The sequence below is a fragment of the Oncorhynchus clarkii genome, chromosome 5 (assembly GCF_045791955.1).
Source record: "Oncorhynchus clarkii lewisi isolate Uvic-CL-2024 chromosome 5, UVic_Ocla_1.0, whole genome shotgun sequence".
Taxonomy (NCBI): domain Eukaryota; kingdom Metazoa; phylum Chordata; class Actinopteri; order Salmoniformes; family Salmonidae; genus Oncorhynchus; species Oncorhynchus clarkii.
In genome coordinates this window covers 67,540,125-67,564,422 of record NC_092151.1, presented here as the reverse complement: position 1 = coordinate 67,564,422, position 24,298 = coordinate 67,540,125, and the positions used below count along the sequence as shown (strand labels likewise).

General features: G+C 40.8%; 1 protein-coding gene across 2 annotated transcripts in view; it reads right to left on the bottom strand.

Annotated features, from left to right (window-relative positions):
• The window catches only part of LOC139409267 (ELAV-like protein 4), a 68,683-nt gene extending 48,646 nt beyond the window's left edge, over window positions 1-20,037 (bottom strand). The window contains exons 1-2 of one of the 2 annotated variants that reach the window (XM_071154161.1): window positions 19,599-20,037; window positions 18,891-19,022 (exon numbers count right to left, since the gene is read on the bottom strand). In XM_071154161.1, the coding sequence (XP_071010262.1) occupies window positions 18,891-19,022; window positions 19,599-19,646 (180 nt within the window). In that variant the 5' untranslated portion in view covers window positions 19,647-20,037. The remainder of the gene's footprint in view (window positions 1-18,890; window positions 19,023-19,598) is intronic. The other variant, XM_071154162.1, reaches the window with a different exon arrangement.
• Between the last annotated feature and the right edge of the window lie 4,261 nt (window positions 20,038-24,298).

Below are 24,298 nucleotides of genomic sequence, written 5' to 3'. Positions count from 1 at the left end.
AGGGGTGGTGCGCTAGTGGAGGAGAGTGTTGGAGGAGGGCTATAGACTGAGCAGCAGGGAACTACGGGGGGCGATGGTACCGACGTAAGATGCTATTTATATTACGCACTACAACATCTACAGTATTCATCTAACCTCCAAGCGAAGGCAGAGAAGTTAATTGGCAGCTGTAACATGGAGCAAGGTAATCAATAACCACCTCGAACCCCCACACACGGTGTGATGAGGTTTTGTAGCCTACATGGATGGAGACCTAGCACCATTAACGTTGTATAGAGAAGTACAGTAGCTTAATCGTTCCTCTGCATGGCATTACACAGTAGTATATCTGCCCTTTTGATGTTGAGGATTTTGTTGATGTTACAGCCTTGCCCAAGCTCGCCACTCTATACCCCCTGCTCCCTCCTGTCTTTTCTGTGAGCTTCAACCACATGTGCTTTCCTTCACAGCTGCACGCAAGCACCATCAATAATTACAGCTCTGTGGTTGTAGTGCTTTTGTACCTGGGTAGGGGATGCATCTCATGCCATACCTATAAGCCTACTACTAGGCAGGGCAAACCCGTTTGTTTAGGTGATTTCTGCTATATCACCCAAATAAATAAATCACAGCACGTGTTTGGACTCAATCAGCAGTTTTTACCTGATTAAGTACAATACCATTGGAAATTAATGTTGAAAGTTAAATTTGTATTCCTAAAACTTAAATTGAAAATAATGCTGTAGCTGCTTCCTGTTGACAATACATTTGGATAAATAGCACAATGTAAAAACACAGTTTTAAAGTGTCCAAATGAATAACCAATATACATAAACAGGAGTACACTACAGGACCAAATGTATGTGGACACCTGCACGTCGAATATCTCATTCCAAAAATCATGGGCATTAATATGGAGTTTGTCCCCCTTTGCAGCTGTAACAGCCTCCCCTCTTCTGGGAAGACTTTCCCCTAGATGTTGGAACATTGCTGCGGGGACTTGCTTCCATTCAGCCACAAGAGCATTAGTGAGGCTGGGCACTGATGTTGGGCAACTAGGCCCAACGCAGTCGGCGTTCCAGTTCACCCAAAAGGTGTTTGAAAGGGTTGAGGTCAGGGCTCTGTACAGGCCAGTCAAGTTGTTCCACACCGATCTCAACAAACCATTTCTGTATGGACCTCGCTTTGTGCACAGGGTCATTGTCATGCTGAAACAGGAAAGGGCCAAACTGTTGCCACAAATTTGGAAGCACAGAATCGTCTAGAATGTCATTGTATGCAGTAGCGTTAAGATTTCTGAACTGGAATTAAGGTTCCAAGCCCAAACCATGAAAAACAGCCCCAGACCATTATTTCTCATCCACCAAACTTTACAGTTTGCAATGTGCATTCGGGCAGGTAGCGTTCTCCTGGCATCAGCCAAACCCTGATTCATTAGTCTGACTTTCAGATGGTGAAGCATGATTAATCACTCCAGAGAACGCATTTCCACTGCTCCAGATTCCAATGGTGGTGAGCTTTACACCACTCCAGCCGACGCTTGGCACATGATGATCTTAGGCTTGTGTGTGGCTGCTCGGCCATGGAAACCCATTTCATGAAGCTCGACAAACAGTTTGTGTGCTGACGTTGCTTCCAGAGGCAGTTTGGAACTCAGTAGTGAGAGTTGCAACCAAGGACAGACAATTTTTATGCGCTAGACGCATCAGCACTCGACGGTTCGGTTCTGTGAGCTTCTGTGTCCTACCACTTAGCGGCTGAGTCGTTGTTGCTCTTAGATGTTTCCACTTCACAATAACAGCACTTACAGTTGACCGGGGCAGCTCTAGCAGGGCTGAAATGTGACAAACTGATTTGTTGGAAAGGTGGCATCCTATGACGGTGCCACGTTGAAAGTCTGAGCTCTTCCGTAAGGCCATTCTACTGCCAATGTGTGTCTATGGAGATTGCATGACTGTGCTCGATTTTGTACACCTGTCAGCAACGGATGTGGCTGAAATAGCTGAATCCACTAATTTGAGGGTTGTCCACACATTTTTGTATATATAGTGTATTTCTGTCTGTAATAAAGGCCTCTTGTGAGGAAAAACTCATTCTGATTGGCTGGGCCTAGCTCCCCAGTGGGTGGGCCTATGCCCTCACATGGCTACACCCCTGTTCAGTCATGTGAAATTCATAGATTAGGGCATAATCAATCTATTTCAATTGACTGATTTCCTTATGTGAACTGTAATTCAGTAAAATCTTTTAAATTGTTGCGTTTATATTTTTGTTCTGTGTTCATACACTTTTTTTGATGAATCACTGTTATCGATATCACTCTGAAATAAATAGAATAAGGGGCAAACGTTTGAGACAGAAAGTCCCAACTTCGACAGACAAGTGTCTAATTCTCACTGAAGTTTCTAGCCACATCTAGTAACTAGGTAGCTGGGAAGGGCTCATCAGGACAAATGACTGACTAAACCAAATCCGTTCGTCTCCACTCTACTCTCGCTGTGTGACATACGTCAGCAATCTGGGCACCGGGTGTGTCCGTATAGCCTCTCCCTCATTCGCCACTCTAGCATGGTGTTGGAAAATGTTGCTTCATAAAGAATGTATTGATCTTTTCCCTGCCTCGTCGCCATTAAATCTAGTTCAGGAGGAAAACGAAGCCTTTGCAGCCCGAATGGAGAATGTTTTATGTACGAACCGGTCCGTGGGGGATACGAGCTGCATGCATTCCCTTTGGACGGTAAGATGAAACCACTCAACATCACCATCTGCCGGCCTTTGGGCCAGTGTGAGGTAGTAGCACAAACTGTCCACATTAGGAAAATTAGCGCATAATAAAATGATTATATGTTGCCGACTCACAAACTATTGCAACAATGACATATTTGAGAGTTAACATTTTTTCTCAAACACAATGTAACCGGGCCTCTCTAGACTAGAGCCTCCATAGTGTCTGTGCAGCAGCCTGAACATTTGACATCCCTGTATTACTGCAGTCCTGTCAGTCCTACCCTGCACAAGTTAACTACAGTACATGGCACATCTCAAACATAAACTTCAGTAATGCCACCTCTGCATTATGAGAATGCCTCCATAAATGTATTCAGTGTGGCCTCCAACACACAGCTATGATTTGATGTAGCCACACAATAATTCAGAACTAGATTTTACAATGATAAAATAACAATGCATATTTTATACAGTATTTTAGATGCAATAACAATGCATATTTTATACAGTATTTTAGATGCAATAACAATGCATATTGTATACAGTATGTTCTATACCTCATCTACCTTAATCTAGCAGCCACATCCTCTTGGGGATAGTCTGATTTGATTAGAATAGCTTTTGGTATGAGAGCTGCAGTGACCAGAGAGGCCATAAAATATCAGATTTACCCTAGCTGGCCCCAGACTCAGCAACAAGGAGAGCAAGCACCTGCATACTCTAATTCATTTAGTTGACATGGCACAGTATATTACACTTTGCTGTGTTGTTGTTTTGTTACTGCCCAATGTTTTGTTACAGCATTTGCCTGTGTGTTAGGCAGCAGTAGGGCTATTTTATCCATTGTTCAACACTGCGTCATTACAGTACATTGTTTTATTCCAGACACCAGAGACATCTAGCTAGTCCTCTTTTATTCAATTAGGAGGAGGTGGCTCTCATGGCAGACAGACTAACTTGAGTAAGTCCATTAACCTCTGGCTGAGTTCACCAATCTCCAGCTGAATGAGCGCTGATGGCAAATCACACAGAGCTCTTGACAGCCAACAAAACGCTGCAGCACTGTTAGCCTAATCCATAATACGCCCAAAACATTTTCAGGAGTTTTTTGGTGTGGACGTGGGCTTGGAATGACTCAAATGTTCATTTCTCAATATGTAAAGAAGACAATGTATGTATTTTCTTTATGAATGCATGCTATACATACTATATCTGCACGTAATATGTATGCAATGTATGTATATTTGTACATGTACAGTAGTAGTACACTGTATAATATCCATATACAGTATTTACATGCATAGTGACAATGAGAAGAGACCAATAACGTTGGTCAACTTTCACAGGGCACAGAATTTCCCCACAGTGAGAAACTGCTAGGAAGAGCTTTGAAGCTCTCCAATCTCCCCACTGCACCTCTGGCCCCTCCACCTCACTGAGTACTAAAGCCATGCACAACAATGTGCTTGAAATACTAATGAGCATTAATTAAAGCTACGGCTAAAGCCTTGCCACCATCAATTAGGAATCAACAGGACTCGCTCGGGTGTTTCCGGAATGGACGTGTTTTCTGGAGTTATTTTAATTTATGTGTGGTATCTTCCACTATCCCCAACTGCCAGGGACAATATCACATACCAACTGCCTATTTGTTTCGGGAGTTTTCTGGTGCAATGCTTCTCAGTCTAGAAACCTGCAATTAATACTAGACTAGGTTCTCTATCGCTTTTATTCTTCCGACTTGACCTTTCAGAATCCATTGCATTCTGTGCAAGCTTGGGAAGTAATTCTCTGCCTCACTGACTTTAATATTCTCTCTGGCACCATGCTTTTATTGCCACCTTTTAATTCTTGGCTGTAAATATCAGAACATAACACAGATGGAAAACAATCCTTTTTTATTTTGGATTACAGAGAACTGTAACTATTTAATAATGGGTACGCAGTAAAGGCGCTCCAGGAAGACGATTCTTATCTACGCACCGGCATCCTCAATAACTCCAAATATTTCAAATATCCAAAATATCCTCTATTGTAATTGCTTTGTTTCACCATATTATTTTCTTACGTTGTTTTAATCAATACTGTAGAATGTGATGGATGAGAGTGAATGGGGTCTTAAAGCAGTGCTACATTTTGCTCTCTCCAGTGTTGTCAGATGGGGGAGGTTGGCTGCCTGGAGACAGATGGAGTGAGCTGTTTGAGAGATTCTAAATAGGATGCCATCCATGCTGGGAGATTTCAGTTCTAGTCACTGGAGTTGCTGGACAGGAAGGTTTACCTCCCTTGGGCTTTGGCTCTTTATATACACTGTGTATGTGTGTAGGGCTGGCACAATAATCGTATAATCATGTAACCGACAATGATTAACAATAACCGTGAACTAAGGAAAATAACCACTATAACAATAATTATACTTTATTTTCAAGTGGATATCGTTTACCCAATAGCAGTTTTTCATTTTTACATGAAGGGGATAAAGTTGGTCATTATAGGAGCAGAATGGCATGGTCAGGAGGAGAAGCTTTATTTCCAAAAGTTCCAAGGGGTCAAAACCTTTCACTTTTGAGACAGGTGTCACCCAAGCTGTATTGTATTCATTAGGTGTGTCAAAGCTAATTTTCAAATATCCATTATGATACATTACGAGCTCAAAACATTTTCAAACAAAAATAAAATGTATGACAATAACCGTGACTATTTGCTTGACAATTCATTGTTACTCAAAATTACATAATCATCACAGCCCTGTATGTGCGTGCGTGTTTGTGTGACAGATATAAGGAAGGTACAATCTATCAAATTTGTCTAATTTAGTTTTCGGGATTTTGTAAGATGTTGCATAAAAATAAATGTGAATTCAGCTTAAGCCTTATGTACTGTACTGTGTATTTAGACTATTCTGGAATGTTTTAGTTTTTTTGTTTATGCTTCCATTTTTTAAAGTGGAAATCTTTACTGGCCCTAACCCAGGAGGATTGCCAACGGTGCAGTCAGCAATGTAAAGCCCGTCTCATTGATTGTCTCTGCCTGGACATGCCCAGACGCTCTCTCTCACACCCTTTGTTCCCAAAGTACCTCCGACCTGACACACCGATTGCTGTAGCCCTAATTATAGTGCCCCACCAGAATGGCTCCTGCCTCTGCTGAAAGCCTGCTTATTTTGAGACCAGCATCTGGCTAATTGTCATGAACTCCGCCTGCTCTCTCCTGTCCTCCCTACTCACCCTAAACCCCTCCCACTCAAAACCGCTCCACGGATTAACATCCAGTGAATATTTTTTTCTGCTGATGCAAATAGGGATCGGCCCTCAATGCTGACTTGAGTTTCAACCAATGATTTTTATAATTTTTACTGCTGACTACACACGCACGCACACACGCGCTCTCTCTCTCACATACTGTACACTTGATTTTTGCAGTTAGAATAGCAACATTGTAAGATATCTCTTCTGTATGTAGTTAGTATGAAATCAGTTTAGGCATGCAGCAGACAGTCTTATAGTGTCAACTTCATTTAAGTCAAAGCAATCAACTGTTAGATCCAGTGTGTTTGACTCATGTTTCACTCTGAATAATTACAGGTTTATTTAAAAGGTAGCAAAGTGTAGGTGTCACCTGAAATGTGTCAAGAACTGTTAACATTGTAAGAAGTTTCAATATGTCATGCTCATACATGTAACTAACCCTCTGTGCTTAATGTCATACATGTAACTAACCCTCTGTGCTTAATGCCATACATGTAACTTACCCTCTGTGCTTAATGCCATACATGTAACTAACCCTCTGTGCTTAATGCCATACATGTAACTAACCCTCTGTGCTTAATGCCATACATGTAACTAACCCTCTGTGCTTAATGCCATACATGTAACTAACCCTCTGTGCTTAATGTCATACATGTAACTAACCCTCTGTGCTTAATGTCATACATGTAACTAACCCTCTGTGCTTAATGTCATACATGTAACTAACCCTCTGTGCTTAATGCCATACATGTAACTTACCCTCTGTGCTTAATGCCATACATGTAACTAACCCTCTGTGCTTAATGCCATACATGTAACTAACCCTCTGTGCTTAATGCCATACATGTAACTAACCCTCTGTGCTTAATGCCATACATGTAACTAACCCTCTGTGCTTAATGTCATACATGTAACTAACCCTCTGTGCTTAATGTCATACATGTAACTAACCCTCTGTGCTTAATGTCATACATGTAACTAACCCTCTGTGCTCAACGCCATACATATAACTAACCCCCTGTGCTTAATGCCATACATATACTAACCCTCTGTGCTTAATGTCATACATGTAACTAACCCTCTGTGCTTAATGCCATACATGTAACTAACCCTCTGTGCTTAATGTCATACATGTGACTAACCCTCTGTGCTTAATGTCATACATATAACTAACCCTCTGTGCTTAATGCCATACATATAACTAACCCTCTGTGCTTAATGCCATACATGTAACTAACCCTCTGTGCTTAATGCCATACATATAACTAACCCTCTGTGCTTAATGCCATACATGTAACTAACCCTCTGTGCTTAATGTCATACATATAACTAACCCTCTGTGCTCAATGCCATACATGTAACTAACCCTCTGTGCTTAATGCCATACATGTAACTAACCCCCTGTGCTTAATGCCATACATGTAACTAACCCTCTGTGCTTAATGCCATACATGTAACTAACCCTCTGTGCTTAATGCCATACATGTAACTAACCCTCTGTGCTTAATGCCATACATATAACTAACCCCCTGTGCTCAACACCATACATATACTAACCCTCTGTGCTTAATGCCATACATATACTAACCCTCTGTGCTTAATGGCATACATGTAACTAACCCTCTGCGCTTAATGCCATACATGTACTAACCCTCTGTGCTTAATGTCATACATGTACTAACCCTCTGTGCTTAATGCCATACATATACTAACCCTCTGTGCTTAATGCCATACATGTACTAACCCTCTGTGCTTAATGCCATACATGTACTAACCCTCTGTGCTTAATGCCATACATATAACTAACCCTCTGTGCTTAATGCCATACATATACTAACCCTCTGTGCTTAATGCCATACATATACTAACCCTCTGTGCTTAATGCCATACATGTACTAACCCTCTGTGCTTAATGCCATACATATACTAACCCTCTGTGCTTAATGCCATACATGTAACTAACCCTCTGTGCTTAATGCCATACATATACTAACCCTCTGTGATTAATGCCATACATATACTAACCCTCTGTGCTTAATGCCATACATGTACAAACCCTCTGTGCTTAATGCCATACATATACTAACCCTCTGTGCTTAATGCCATACATGTAACTAACCCTCTGTGCTTAATGCCATACATGTAACTAACCCTCTGTGCTTAATGCCATACATGTAACTAACCCTCTGTGCTTAATGCCATACATGTAACTAACCCCCTGTGCTTAATGCCATACATGTAACTAACCCTCTGTGCTTAATGCCATACATGTAACTAACCCTCTGTGCTTAATGCCATACATGTAACTAACCCTCTGTGCTTAATGCCATACATGTAACTAACCCTCTGTGCTTAATGCCATACATATACTAACCCTCTGTGCTTAATGCCATACATGTACTAACCCTCTGTGCTTAATGCCATACATGTACTAACCCTCTGTGCTTAATGCCATACATGTAACTAACCCTCTGTGCTTAATGCCATACATGTACTAACCCTCTGTGCTTAATGCCATACATATACTAACCCTCTGTGCTTAATGCCATACATGTAACTAACCCTCTGTGCTTAATGCCATACATATACTAACCCTCTGTGCTTAATGCCATACATGTACTAACCCTCTGTGCTTAATGCCATACATGTACTAACCCTCTGTGCTTAATGCCATACATATACTAACCCTCTGTGCTTAATGCCATACATGTACTAACCCTCTGTGCTTAATGCCATACATGTACTAACCCTCTGTGCTTAATGCCATACATATAACTAACCCTCTGTGCTTAATGCCATACATGTACTAACCCTCTGTGCTTAATGCCATACATATACTAACCCTCTGTGCTTAATGCCATACATGTAACTAACCCTCTGTGCTTAATGCCATACATGTAACTAACCCTCTGTGCTTAATGCCATACATGTAACTTACCGTCTGTGCTTAATGCCATACATGTAACTAACCCCCTGTGCTTAATGCCATACATGTACTAACCCTCTGTGCTTAATGCCATACATGTACTAACCCTCTGTGCTTAATGCCATACATGTACTAACCCTCTGTGCTTAATGCCATACATATACTAACCCTCTGTGCTTAATGCCATACATGTACTAACCCTCTGTGCTTAATGCCATACATGTACTAACCCTCTGTGCTTAATGCCATACATATACTAACCCTCTGTGCTTAATGCCATACATGTAACTAACCCTCTGTGCTTAATGCCATACATGTAACTAACCCCCTGTGCTTAATGCCATACATGTAACTAACCCTCTGTGCTTAATGCCATACATGTAACTAACCCTCTGTGCTTAATGCCATACATGTACTTTGAATAAACAATATAGATTTCAGAATTTGTTGCATTCATCCATGGACTCATCCATATTTTAAAATATCACTCATTTATATTTTTTAAGAATAAATCCGAAATTCCCTTTGATTTTAAAGAATAAAAAACTGATCTGTATTGAAATGGTGACTTTCACAATGCTGTTTGAATGACCACCAGAAAACCAGGTCAGTGAAAGGTCACCAGTCCTTGATTAATTAGCATGTCACACTGGGCCTGTAGTTAGATCCTCAGCTTTGCTAACAGGAGGCCTCGCCTCTTCCAGCCCGTGCTGTGACATTTCCTATGAGGGACACTAACCGGATTGAAAGTGTCCTCCCCTGCCTGCTTTTCTAGCCCATTTATGCCTGTTTTGGCATAGGAAGATAGACCTCAAAAACATTCTGTTCATCATGCACTTTCCATGGAACTGGGCCTGTCATGGAAAAATCCCAGCACAGTACGTTCCTCATAAATTAGCTGATTATTTTTAATAAACACCCATGTTTCTCTTCTCCTCAGTATACAGGAGCTTACGTAGCTCTTTTTCATTTCCCTTGAAGAATCCATTTACTTCCTGTATCCAAGTTTTGGCTGCACCTGGCCGTGCAACTCAGATTGATTATTATCACTTACCTGGCTTAAGTCCAGTCTGCACCCGTAACAAATCAACAAATTGGGGTCAGACCTTTTGTCTCGATACAGTGTGACAAACTCAGCATTGCTTACTCCGAGACATCAGGCATCAATTACAAATCTGCATTTAGCCGTCAGGACTGGCTTCTCTTATCTTTGATGTTTAAGACGACAGACAAGCATTCCGCCAAATCCTTACTCATCTCCTAAAACTGCATGAGAAACTTTTCACCGGTAAATACCTATCTTTCCATGTCATTGGACATGAACCACGTCCATTTCAACATACTCATATCACCTAAGAGAAACTTCTCAACAAGACATTCATTCTCATTGTATTTTTGTGCATTCAAATTGCCATCGATTAAAATGCAATTGTGTTCGTTGTCCGTAGTTTATGCCTGCCCATACCCTAACCCCACCGCCATCATGGGGCACTATGTTCACAATGTTGAACATAGAAAACCGCTCATCCACACAACGCCATACACGTAGTCTGTGGATGTGAGGCCGGTTGGACGTACTGTCAAATTAAAAAAAATAACATTGGAGGCGGTTTATGGTAGAGAAATGACCATTCAATTCTTTGGAAACAGCTCTGGTGGACATTCCTGCAGTCAGCATGCCAATTGCACACTTGAGACATCTGTGGCATTGTGTTGTGTGACAAAACTGCACATTTTAGAGTGGCCTTTTATTTTCCCCAGGACAAGGTGCACCTGTGTAATGATCATACTGTTTAATCAGCTTCTTGATATGCCACACCTGTCAGGTGGATGGATTATCTTGGCAAAGGAGAAATGCTCACTACCAGGGATGTTAACAAATGTACACAAAATGTGAGAGAAATACGTTTTTTGTGCAGATTGAAAATGTCTGGGATATTTTATTTCAGCTCATGAAACATGAGACCAACACTTTACATGTTGCGTTTATATTTTTGTTCAGTTTAGCTGGAGCTTTTAGACTTAAGAAGTGACATGGCTTGTCTACCTGCCTAAGATATTTCTGTCTATGGAACAGAATGTGATGGGAGAAAACCACATACTGTATATGGAGAGATGGCCACGTCACAAAATGCAGGTAGTAAGACAGTTATTACAATTCAATAGCGGTGGTAGTTATTACAAAAAGCAGTGGCCACGCCAAAGGAACTTTGTTTTACAAATACTGAACCACAACAAGGTAGCCTACATCTCAAGTATATACTTCCAAAAAATTGTTTGGGAGCAAGGACTTAGGCCCCTATAACCTTTAACTGAAATGAGAGGGCTGTACAATTGCACAGGGGGGTTTGCATGGTTGACATGTATTCTGGCTCAGATGGTGCAATCACAGCAGGAGACCTTGGATTACAGTCCATTTGGATTACAGAGGTGTTGCCGCTTGATAAATGATATTCAACTGCAACGACACGTTGCCTTCTCCCCTTGTCATTACCAGTGTTGCCCCTCATCGTTATTGGCGTCTGTGTTGCAATTGTGTGTGGCGAGTGCTGTCATGGTGGTGTAGTGGTTGGCTGTGGGGCGGCCTGCTCTGTGTTTGATCCCAGTCGGGGTACCTCCACGCTCTGAGGGAGACCACTGCGGTCCATCTGGCTGGGGCTTTAATCAGCACCTCCCCTCAGAGCGGGGAATCATTCTCCTGCCTGGCCCCAGCCCTTCGCTGTGCTGCCTGCCTGCCTCAGAGCACTGGAGCCCTTCTAACATGCCCACGCTGCACATTTCATCTTTCTAAATGTCACTTCATGGTTTACTGCTCCTCCTTATGATGCTAGTAGGTAAGCGAGTGCACAATGCTAACCTAACTCTGCAGTATTTTAGTTTAACAGCATATATCCTTGTCGAATAGCTTCACCTTGTGTGTTGTAGTAGCTGTGTTTTATTAAACAATAAAACCCCTTGTTTAGAAAGGCGTAGACCTATGTTTGATAAAATGCAATGCATTAATAAATTATGTTGTGTTTCTACACTAGCTATGAAAGGAATGAATACAGCCCTCAGAATCAGGTGTGTTTTTTCTGTGGCTACAACAAAAGTGTGTGGTGTTGGGGGAACACTTGAGGTCGCAGGTTGCCATTTATTGAGATTACTCATGTACTGGAGGCAGCTCTAGCTGGCATAGCCACAAAGTTATAAAATCTGATGTTAAACCCAACCCAAACCACACTGCTAACCCTTATGCCTAACCTTCAATTATGATCAAAAAACACATTTTTGTTTTCATTCATTTTTTATTTTGTAGCTGGCCCATCCAGCGGAAACCACTCCGTTCTGCCTCCAGGGCAAGACTCATGACAATAAACATCAACCTGCCTCGAGGACTGGAGTTGGGAAACACTGCTCTGAAAAAACAAACCCCCCCACCCATCCCACACACGCGTGCACGCTCTTTCTCAGGAGGATAGAGAACGAGATAAGGAGAGTAAAGAAATGGAGAATGGAGAGCGCAGCAGAGAAGAATACCTTAAGGAATAATTACCATACATAAATACGCTTTTCTCCTGCTTTAAATTGGGTTATTTTAGAGTCTTGTCACTGATGTTCTAGGAAGACTCCATGGTAACACATTTAAACCTGAATGCTGCTGTTAGAAAGGATGAATTATTAATGGCTTGGAAAACTAGTAGGGATGATGCTTTCCCAGGGCTGTGAAGAGAACTGCTATGTGTCTACGGAAGTAATGCCTGGCCTCGCAGGTCTTCCTCAGTAATGTACACGTCAGGCACATATCATTTATTCATGACCGCAGCAGTCACTCTCTAGCTCCCAAACAATTAGTAAATCAATAAAAGGGATGTGCTAAGAAACTATGTCAAGATTCAGCCACAGCCTATTGCTCAGGTGTTGGCTACATTTATCACTTCACCAACGGTCAGTAGCTGTGATCTATAGCATTCTTGAATCTCTACTCTTAAGATGGAGGCCCGATACTGATTTGCTCTTGAATAGCAGGTGCATTCATTTGACTGACATTTTTTTGTTTTATATTCTTATGCATCATAATGTGCAATGCAATTTTGAATACAATTAAAATGCATTTTTTAATAATATAGACACTTCAATTGTATGACTTGAAAAGGTAGACTTTTGTGAGGAGATAATCTTGACTAGAGCGTCATTGTTATTTTTATTCAAGATGGAATCCGCAGGTCGTGGGTGTCCCCATTCCACCCCACTTCTTGTGTTGTGTTTTGGGATTTTGAGCACAGTCAGCTAAGAGAGATTACAATAGTAAACTACACTGGTCAGTAAGGGCTCAAGCTGGGTAATGCCTCCTTTGTTATGGTTGGTGGTGTGGCCCATGTTTATGCTGCTAGAACTGAGTGTACGGAAACAGTTGACTGAGATTGGCATAAAGCTGTGTCTGTTTTCCCCAATACCCTTTCACCGTTCCACTCTAATTAACAGTAACATTCATTACTGTGTGTACACAGACGAGAGTAAACCTCGCTCTCAGGCAATAAAGACAACACAATTCAATTTTTTCTCTCCAAACTTTTCAACGTTGTTCCTTTTCTAATTACTCTGTTAACAGCCGTGAAATAACTGTGATTAGATATGAAACAATGGCCACAGTAAGCATACTGGTAAATAAAAGTGGCTCTAAAATGAAATGTCGGTTTAATCAACACAATATAACTGCTCTTGGGGTTTGTAAGAGGAAAAAGCAGTAATGTTTGCTATTAAAGTTTGTGGTTTCAAACTATTGTACGTTTTAGGCGCTCTGACATAACAGTCAAACTACAATTTCTGTTCTCAAAGTCATGGTTTTCAAACTATCATCATAATTGTATTCTGTGTTTCTCTAGTCTTCAAACGCCTCTCTACGGGTGAAATCACAGACTTACTTCCAGGTCAGGCTACCTGTATTCAGAAAGCCGACCCTTCTGCTAAGTGTTATGGATGACAACCACCTCCCCCTATATATCTATCTGGACCTTCAGCACCATGGACAGTGACATTGCTAGCAAAACATGCTAATGTGATCACACTTAAATGTACTCGGAGGACAAGTTACACAATAGGGTGGCTGGGTATTAAAAGACAGCCCCTGGAGGAGGCACTGTGAAGGAGTAGAGAGAGAGAGCGAGAGAGAGAGTGGGCCACCTGTCCTCTGCGGGGCAAACAGTGCTGTGGTCGGCCCTGCCCCCCCTCTGGCTTAGAGAAGCTTTTTGCCTGGCTGGAGACACCTGCTCCACTCAGCGGTGACGGCTCCCAGCGGGACACTGGCTCAGCTGCTGCTCACCAGGCCCCCCTTGCAGCACTGGCCCCCTCTCAGTGTGGCACTGCCAGCCTGCCCTCCCGGCCCTGCCTGCCACGCAGGAACACAGTACAGTAGCTACCACAGCCGGCTCAGAAATCAATTATGATGGCATTGACTTGACACGATCAGTGTGATTGGCATTCATTGGACAGTTACTGGGTTCTTTACAAGAAGCTGACAAAGCATACCCTATACCACACAGGCCACCTGACCCAACAGTTAGTTTCTTTATGGGCATAATTAGCATGTAGTAAGCATGTAACTATTCAAGTAGCTCAGCATATTCTCTAACAGCCTTATTGTTCAGTTCTTAGAATATGTGGACAACTATAAATACCTAGGTGTCTGGCTAGACTGTAAACTCTCCTTCCAGACTTACATTAAGCATCTCCAGTCCAAAGTTAAATCTAGAATTGGCTTCCTATTTCGCAACAAAGCCTCCTTCACTCATGCTGCCAAACATACCCTCGTAAAACTGACTATCCTACCGATCCTTGACTTCGGCGATGTCATTTACAAAATAGCCTCCATATACTACCCACCACTGTGACCTGTATGCTCTCGTTGGCTGGTCCTCGCTACATATTCGTCGCCAAACCCACAGGCTCCATGTCATCTCTAAGTCTTTGTTAGGTAAAGCCCCGCCTTATCTCAGCTCACTGGTCACCATAACAGCACCCACCCGTAGCACGTGTTCCAGCAGGTATGTTTCACTGGTCATCCCCAAAGCCAACACCTCCTTTGGCCGCCTTTCCTTCCAGTTCTCTGCTGCCAATGACTGGAACGAATTGCAAAAATCACTGAAGTTGGAGACTTATATCTCCCTCACTAACTTTAAGCGTCAGCTGTCAGAGCAGCTTATCGATCGCTGCAGCTGTACACAGCCCTTCTGTAAATAGCCAATCCAACCAACTACCTACCTCATCCACATATTTGTTTTTGTTTTTCTGCTCTTTTGCACACCAGTATTTCTACTTGCACATCCTCATCTGCACATATATCACTCCAGTGTAAATTTCTAAATTGTAATTACTTGTAATTACTTGCCCCTATTGGCCAATTTATTGCCTTACCTTCTTACTTCATTTGCACACACTGTATACAGAGTTTTCTATTGTGCTATTGACTGTACATTTGTTTATCCCATGTGTAACTGTTGTTTTTGTCGCACTGCTTTGCTTTATCTTGGCCAGGTCGCAGTTGTAAAAGAGAACCTACTTGGTTAAATAAAGGTGAAATAAACAAAAAAATAATAACAATAAAAATTGTGGACTCACACTGCAATAATCTATGATAAAATGTTCCACAGCCTATATGTAGTTAACAGCTGTGCCGCAGTTTGAAATGGGCTGTAGTTCTGCAGCTGTATGCAGATGACCGCTGATTGACCTGCAGGAGAAATAGCACTTTTCTTCCTAAAACTGAAGAGAGCTCTGCCAAATCGCATTAACCTAGCCACATATGATTGAGCAAGGTTCTGGTACCTCTGCTGAAAAAGGAAGCGTTCCTTTATTTTCAGACAACCACACACTGAGTGATTGTGTGTCTTGGCTCTTTCTTACTCATACTGCTGTTTAAAAAAAAAATCTAAATCCGGTGAACCCATATGGTTCAATGAATCATGTTGGTATTGACATGTTACCAATTGAGATCTTCGTTCAGTTCACTCAATATTGGTCCAAATCCACCATTAAACAAATCCTGGTTATTTCTTAATTTCATTATTCACCGATAGTAAATCCTAAAATGATGCTCCTGTAAGTTAATCGATATCAATATATGGCCTTTTTATCTGAGATATGATTTTGTGTCGCAGTTAGGTGGGTGATTCTACCTACTTGGCACAGTGCACTGCCTCTCTCAGAGATGATACATGCCTCTGTATATTGCACCTGTAACAGCAAAGGCAGGCTTGTGGAGCTTAAATTAACTAATTTCCTGGAGTAAATTAACCAGAGAAACACTGCAATCAGGGAAGGAGGAAGTGATGGAAGCGGCAGATGGAAAGAGCTAATCATTGTTGTGAAATAGAGATGACCCTTACAATCTATGGGGTGCCAATATGCCTTTGCCAACTGCTGTACAATTCCCTCTACTCGCCTTGCTTCTGTTTGTCGTGACGATGCCTTAAATGAGTTAAGGTAAATCTAACCTTTTTTTTTTACTGAAGAATGGAGTTACCAAAGAAAGCACTGTGTTATGAAAAACAACAGCTGCATGACGACAGTAATCAGGGGCTCACAAATAAATGGCATTCAAAACAGACAGTTAAGAAATCTTAATTTATTTCTCACCCATATCTGCCTCTGAATACTATCCATGCTGAAGTTCTTGGATCTTTGTTAGACCATTCATAGCAACCAATATGGCTGATATTCTGAATGGCGTGTTCTCCTCCCAGTCTATGCTGGCTGGATCCATTGGTTCTGATAGAAAACTCAGTAGAGTTTTAGAACATGTTAGACATCCTTTTAAACACAATGTTCTCTAGCTCACCTAGAGCCTGACAAATGGCTGCCTGGACTACAGGGACATTGTTCTAGACTGTAGCCATTTAGCAAGCTATGTATTTTGCTTTATTACTTTGCTATACTGGATTCCCTTGAAATATATTTGAAGGTGTTCAGTATCATACCAGTATAATAACAACCTTTTATTATTGCGTTTGATTTAATTTTGTCAATCCTTCAGTTTTGATTTCATACTGAAGCATATGCATACAGTGGTATTACACAGCTCACACCGTAAGACAGCTCAGACATCTAGAACTAAACATTTTGGTCTCTAGTATCATAATATTATGCCTTGCATCCACCAAAAGAATTAAAACAATCCAGCTCTCCAAGAGCAAAGCCTCAACAATCTTCCAGCACATTTATCTAATGTATGCAAATGATCTAGCTGTGCTTAATGAAGGTACCATTAATCATTGTAACGATGGTCAGTTTTAACCAGGGTAATCAGAATCCCAGACACGCCTCATATATTCTGATTTACATACAACTCATGTATTCACATTTATTTTAACAGGAAGTAGCATTGTATTTGTGCATTTTCGGGATCACATAGAAACAGGGTCTGCGTTTACTCTGATCATAGCTTGAGAACTGTCTGCCTACTCAGTCAGATATAATGAAAATGAATATAAACATCCACATCAAGTTTTTCTAACCCAAATGCAAAATAATTTCACGTGTTGCAATTAAAAGGCTTGTAAGAGGTGATTTAATAACTTTCCATAACCTCACTATCTATTATTACAATCCACTATTCAATTTTCATTTCAGCAGAAATTAAGGCACTGTGTGGTACTATTGGTATATGTGAAAGAGAAATCACAGCATCAATCTATTTGTCATATGCAATTTAAGTTTATATTTCCCTCAGTAGTATAACTACTGGGATTCTTTACAGGTAGCTAGATAGCAGGACTGTGTATGCGAAAATAGTCTGTGAGTGAATAAGACGGTTCTGCCAGGTGAATAAGAACATTAAGTCTTTATGGATGACCAAACATTTCCTCTGCATTCGCGTACAGTCAACAGCAGACCTCAATGCTGTCAGCATTACAACGATTTCTGCTAAATTCAGGAAAGCTCTAGGGTGGGAAGCTGAGCCTGTTTGAAGGGAAGCCGAATGAGAGCCCGTCACAGATTAGACACCCACAGTTTCATGTAGATGTAATGCACCAAGTAAGGGATTTTCTCTCAACGTTTTCCAGTGAGGGTTTTCTCATGCCTCTCTTCCCCTTGAACTACACTACATTATAAACAGCACATACTGTAGACTCACGTTCTAACAATAACGAGGAAGATTGGAATAAATTATCTCAAAGACCAGACTTAATGTGGGTACATTGCTGCCTCCTCTTCTCATTACGCACAGAATTGAACTGTTAATATAGCGTTATGGTTTAACTTCAGGTTGACTTAGTTGCCACTAAAAGCCACCATCTTCATTACATAAAGAAATCAGATCAGTACCCTGTCTAAACAAATGTTAGAAAAAGTAAAACAATTGAATTACACTATATCCATACTTGTATATTCTGTCCATACAGAGCATCAGGTATTAAAGATAACATTTATGTTTTACAGTATTTTATAATTGTAGCAAGGTTTCATTGTTCTTGCAGTAGCCCTGTGTTTCTAAGTTGCCGCACATCACATCTGGCAGTTACGAGTGTCAACATGGTGAATGTAGTAATGTACCCAACCCCACACTTTTCAATGAAAAACTATTACCTGACGCCATATTACATACTCATTTCCATATTCTAATTTGATCTGTTTCAGATGTAAAAAATGTTTTTTTAAATAAATTGTTTATAAATATTGCAGTAACTATGTTCATGCACATAACGGATAAGCTTACACACATACAAAATTCACATAAAGATGCTGGCATTGGCAAACTACGCACACAGGGAGGCTGCTACACTGAATTCATACACACTGAAAATTCACTCTGCCGGTCTTACTCCCAAGATAACGGACTGATTGACAGAGGGTTAAATAAGGCAAAGTAGGCGGATATTTTTGAGCACACACAAGCATGTAAATAGCTGCTAATACAATTCCTGGGGATAGTCATCTTCCTAAATTGATCTATTCTCTACTGCTCTCTCTCACTTTGTCTTTTATCTCCTGTTAGTGTTTTAAGAGTGAGATATTTCTGTCTATCCTCTTACCAAAATTGACCTGGACCCCATCTGGGTGGATGGGAGATCCCTGGGAAATAGCGGCGAGAGCCTCTCAGGGACGGAGCCGTCAGCAGTGGCTAGTCCCGAGAGCTGGGGGTACCGCACCATCATCTTGAGATGCTGCTCACAGAGTGCACGCTCACACACAGATAGAGAGAGGGGGAGAGGGAGAGAAAGGAAGAACAGAAACGGAAGGTAGGAAGGACAGAAACAGAATGGCAAAGGATAGCGGGAGTGAGGAGACGAAAGAAGAGAGAGGGGGGAAGAGGAGGGCAATCACAGTACACTATGCACTCACACACAAGCTTGTGTGTATATGCACACACACCCACACACAAGCACACAATCATACGCTCATACACATATGTACGTACACACATTTTGAGCCCGAGATGGGCGATTCCTCAAGCAAGCTTAGCATTGATAGCTACCTTGCTTTGGGGAAATTAGGGGAAATTAAACAGCCAGCCGCCTAGCATCCCATTTGTTACTGCAAGCAAGAATGAGTGAGAAGCGTAGTGATCCTTTTCTACTGCCAACCATCAAGCTTGGATAATAGGCTAAGCATTAATCAACCCTGCGTCTTTACACTTAAACCATGAGCACAGAAATGCACACACACTATAATACACAACACAGAATGGTAGGCAGCACATACACTGGGGAGGTGAGAAGAAACAAAGACAATTTCTTTACCTCATTGCTCAACAAAGCAGCGTTGAGAGTTCGGCTGATTTCGAACATCTTGTAGACAATGCTTTTTTCGTCCTTTTCTTATTTTCTAAGGGCTCTCCTTCAGTTATTGTCTCCCTCTTTCTACTGGAAATGGGAGTCAGTCCCAGGAAAAAACAAATAAAAAAATTAATTAATAAAAAAACAGGGGGAAAAAATCCTCTATAATATCTGTTTAGTGTCAGATTTTTGTCCACTTTTCCCCCTTTTTTGGTACACCTCTGGTGTATGTGGCGCTTGTGCCCAGGGTCTCGGCACACGACTGAAGAGTCAATATTTTTTTTATCTCCCCAGTCAGCACATTAAAACAAGCAGTCGGGCTGGCGGGCTTGTTCCCTTATCTGTCCACCGCACACTCGCTCACACAATGCGCTCCGATCCTCACACTGCTCTCTAGCAGATTAGTTTGTCCCAAAACATAGCTCTTAGTTTAAACTCCCTCTCTCTCGCCCTTTCTCTCCCTCTCTCTCTCATTCCATCTCTCTGTGTCGCTCTCTCCCCTCCAACTCGCTTGCTCACGCTCTCATGCAGGCAGCTACAGTTCCCTTTGCTACCACAAGGTGGGAAGACTGTTCTAACAACAGCGACGCCACCACATCTGCCTGTTCTCTCGGTTTCCTGTATGTGTATAAGACATGAGACACAGGGATCAGGCCCATTCCTTCTCCTTTTCTGCCTAGTCCTCATCTCAATAGGACCACTTAATAACAGGATGATGGAACACCACCATAAATATACTATTGTGTATTCAGTGTATTCCTTTTCAGCATGACAAGTAAAAAATAGCCACATAAAACATGAACATTGGTGTGAGACATGTTATTTGTGATACAGTCACCTGTACCGTCTCTCTTGATCAGATTCTTTGGGTTTGCACTGTATGTTATTTAAGGCTTGGGATACTACAATTACTATGTAAAAGCATGTTTATACAACCCAATTATGACAGTAATTCCAGTGTTACTACAGAGAAACATAATATAATTTCCTGTAGATGTTCATCAGTTTGGTTTGACTTCATCTTAAAATAGTGAAAAAGTGTCAGTACCTCCACAAGCAGCATGGCTTGTCTGTCTCCAGTGCACTCACTGTATGTACTTTTTTTTGCCAGGCCCCAGGAGAGGACTGTGGCCAGTTAATAGCAGCCCATTGACACCAGACCATCTGCTGGTATGGACCACAGCCAGGAGAGGACAGAGTCACTGCAAGCAGAGAAGAGAGACAGTCTGCAATTCTCTCCTAATGCTGTTAATGTTGTGCATTTGAACGTGTGATGATGTGAATACTTGCATGGATATGTAAAAGTTAGTTAGAAGGCAAGAGAGTAAGAATATGGCTGAAATCGTACATACCTAGAGAACAGCTGAGACCATACAGCACTAGTCAATAATACAACTACTAGGTGTTTTTTTTCTATCATGGCCTTATTCTTACATTTACCTCACAAAGGCTGTTACCGTGCACAACTGGCTTCTCAAAACAGTCTCTCTGGGGACAGCCAGGCCACCTGTACTCTGGGATGAGCTGTCACTTGAATCATCCAGTCTGAGGGTTGATTTCTCTGTCAGCTGCCTTTCAAGCCCTCTTCTCTGACCTGCTCAGTCCCAAGTCTCTTGATTGCTGTCGCCATAGTGATGGTCTCTTATGCCGCCTGTTCTTTCCAGTCCCCCATGTCCTGTCTTTTGATTTTGCATGACTTCCTTTTCGTTGATGGTGCTTTATATGTTGGAAGTCCCTACATGGTCAAACTAAAAAGGGTTTCCCTGTACCAACACTGTATATGAAAATACATGGTGTTCCACAGGAAAAGACAGACTAGAAGCAATCACTAAGAGAAGTTGTTTTTTTAAATCATTTCAGTCATGCTATAAATACAAATATCTTAAAATAGTAGCATTGAAAGGAGCATTTGAAAATATATCTTGTGTAGTAGCAAAACCCTTTCCCTGAGCGTTTCCTGTTTTCCTGTTCTGCTATGAGCAGTGTGGAATGGTCTCCTCAAAACATGATCACTAACAACCCATATCAAAAATAGGCGTGGAATATCAATGACTGTACAAATACTTTTGTTTCTCGTCTCACAGTAATTTCATTGAACATCAGTCCCCAAATAAATCCAGCACCATGGAGCCCATTAATTGGTTAGAGTTAAGGGATGACATGCCATGAAGGACAGCTATTCAATTTTCTGGAAATATTGCACAGCAATGTTCTTTATAATTTAAGAAATAATAATGCCACCCTAGTTGTTTAGCTGCCTGTAGCTATCAAATATGATCACAGGGACAACAATCATTGCCCTCCTCCCAGCCTTATTTATTTGTTCCTGTTACACAAAGCTTATAACTTGAAAATAAGCAACAGAAAGTCTATATGCCTCTTGCTCTGGAGTCATATGGCCATTCATTTGATCCAGCTAATCAGGTGTGGCGGTAATAATGGAAAGCAATTGGCTTAATGACATATACTCCAATTATCTAGAAAGCCTCTAGCCCAATAATGGACTAAACGAGCCTAACGTAACCATATAGTCCAAGAAATGTACATCATCTCGAGGCAAAATGGCTCTGGCAGCCAAAACAGCTAAATACTCCATCTAAACATGAATCAATTCTCAATTGCGGTACGGTTCTAGAAAAATAATGCACTATACTTTAATTTCACAAATGCAAAATATACACTTACACTGTTTTAACTGGTTTCAACACAGTTGCAGCTGACCGTGTGTATATATACATATATATATATATTTTTTTTAATGAATGTATTTCTTGCTGATATAAAATACAAGTTGCTTGTTTCCAAAACTGTACAGCAAGCGATGCGTGTTAATGTTTATAGCAATTGTCAGGCCTCTTAACGAAACTCTCCTAACCAGAAGATAGTCCTACTATCGTCAATAGGCGCTAAAGGTAGTTAGCATTTATGAATGGGATAGAAATCCTCATGCTTTAAAGCTGCTATATGTAACTTTTTGGGTGACATAAATGTGAGTTATAAGTCTGTCACTCAATGAAAGCAAGTTTAAGAAGCGGTAGATCTGTTCTATGTGCACTATTTCTATGGTTTCCATGCTTAAGTTTTGTTTTTGCTTCTTTTACTTTTGTACATCAGCTGAAAATGAAGGAAAAAAATGTGGTTAAGGAAAATATATTTCACAGCGGGTTAGATGGTACAATGATACTTTACACTATACTTACATGTCACAATCTGAAATTAGGCAAACTATTAGACATTTTTGCAACCAGGAAATGGAGCGATTTCTGCATAGGGCATATTTTATCAATCCGTAGATAATTTAGGGCCATTGGCAACAGCGAGACATTGCATTTCTAAAATCACGATCGAAAATCATGCTACATGTTCAGGCTCTGTAGCCTACCATGTTCTCTCTGTTAGCTAAAAAGTTAAGTGGGGAAAGGAGCATACATTGTTAGTGGAGATTTCCAAAATAAGGCTACTTCCACTACCAGAGATTAAAAAATGAAAACATTTATTTCTTGGACCCAAACACATCGAAATAAACAACCAACTTAAAACAAACATACCTTCTCAGAAAACATTTGACTATACAACTCAAAAACAGCATGGTTGCGCTCACACCAACAGACTAGTAGTGCAACGACATAGCTCATGACCTACAGGACAAAAGTTCTCATCTGTATCAGTATCAACAGAAGTATACAACAGGGATGCCCAATTTCGCCATTTCTATTCATTTTGGTTGTGGAACTTCTATCTCTAGATATTCTGAATAAATAAATACACTTGTATGGCTTAACCATTTTTAACAAAGAAATCAAAATTTCCCAACTGGCTGATGATACTACTCTTTTCTTAAGAGACAAAGACCAGGTTGCCCATGCCCTTAATGCTTTAACTGCATTTTCTATTGCATCCGGATTCATTCTGAATGTTTCTAAATGTGAAATCTTATGTTTATTTGACTCTGATGATAAAGAAATAGAAAATATGCCTGTAAAGGACTGTGTTAAATATTTAGGAATACATCTGTCAAAAAACCACTTAGTCAGACAACATTTGAATTTCTCTCCTAAAATTAAGAGAACTAAACATATATGTAATAATTGGCTACAAAGAGATCTTTCTATACTTGGGAGAGTACTTCTGTCCAAGGCAGAGGGACTGTCTCGTTTTGTGTACCCCTCATTATCGTTATGTATGTATGTAAAGAGATCAATAAGACCTTTCTTGACTTCATCTGGAAAAATATGTCTCACAAACTAAAAAATCTGTCCTTTTTAACAAAAAAGCTGAAGGCGGTCTAGAAGTGTTGGATTTTGTTGACATAAATAACACTTTCAAGATAAACTGGTTGAAAAAATGTTTGATCAATACTGATTCAATATGGTATTTCATAACAAATAATGTGTTTAATAAATTGGGAGGTCTTCAATTTTTACTGAAATGTAATTATATTCCTGAAAGATTACCTACTAAATTGGCTAGGTTTCACCAACAAGCTTTAATGGCTTGGAAAATATGTTTCCTGCACAGTTTTTCCCCACATAAAGCTCTTTTGTGGAATAATTCAGACTCAACTATAAGGAAAAAGTAATTGTTCTACCCCAGCTGGCATGAGAGGAATATTGACTTTGTTCTTGATATTTTCGACAACAAGGGTAAAATGTTCACATATGAAC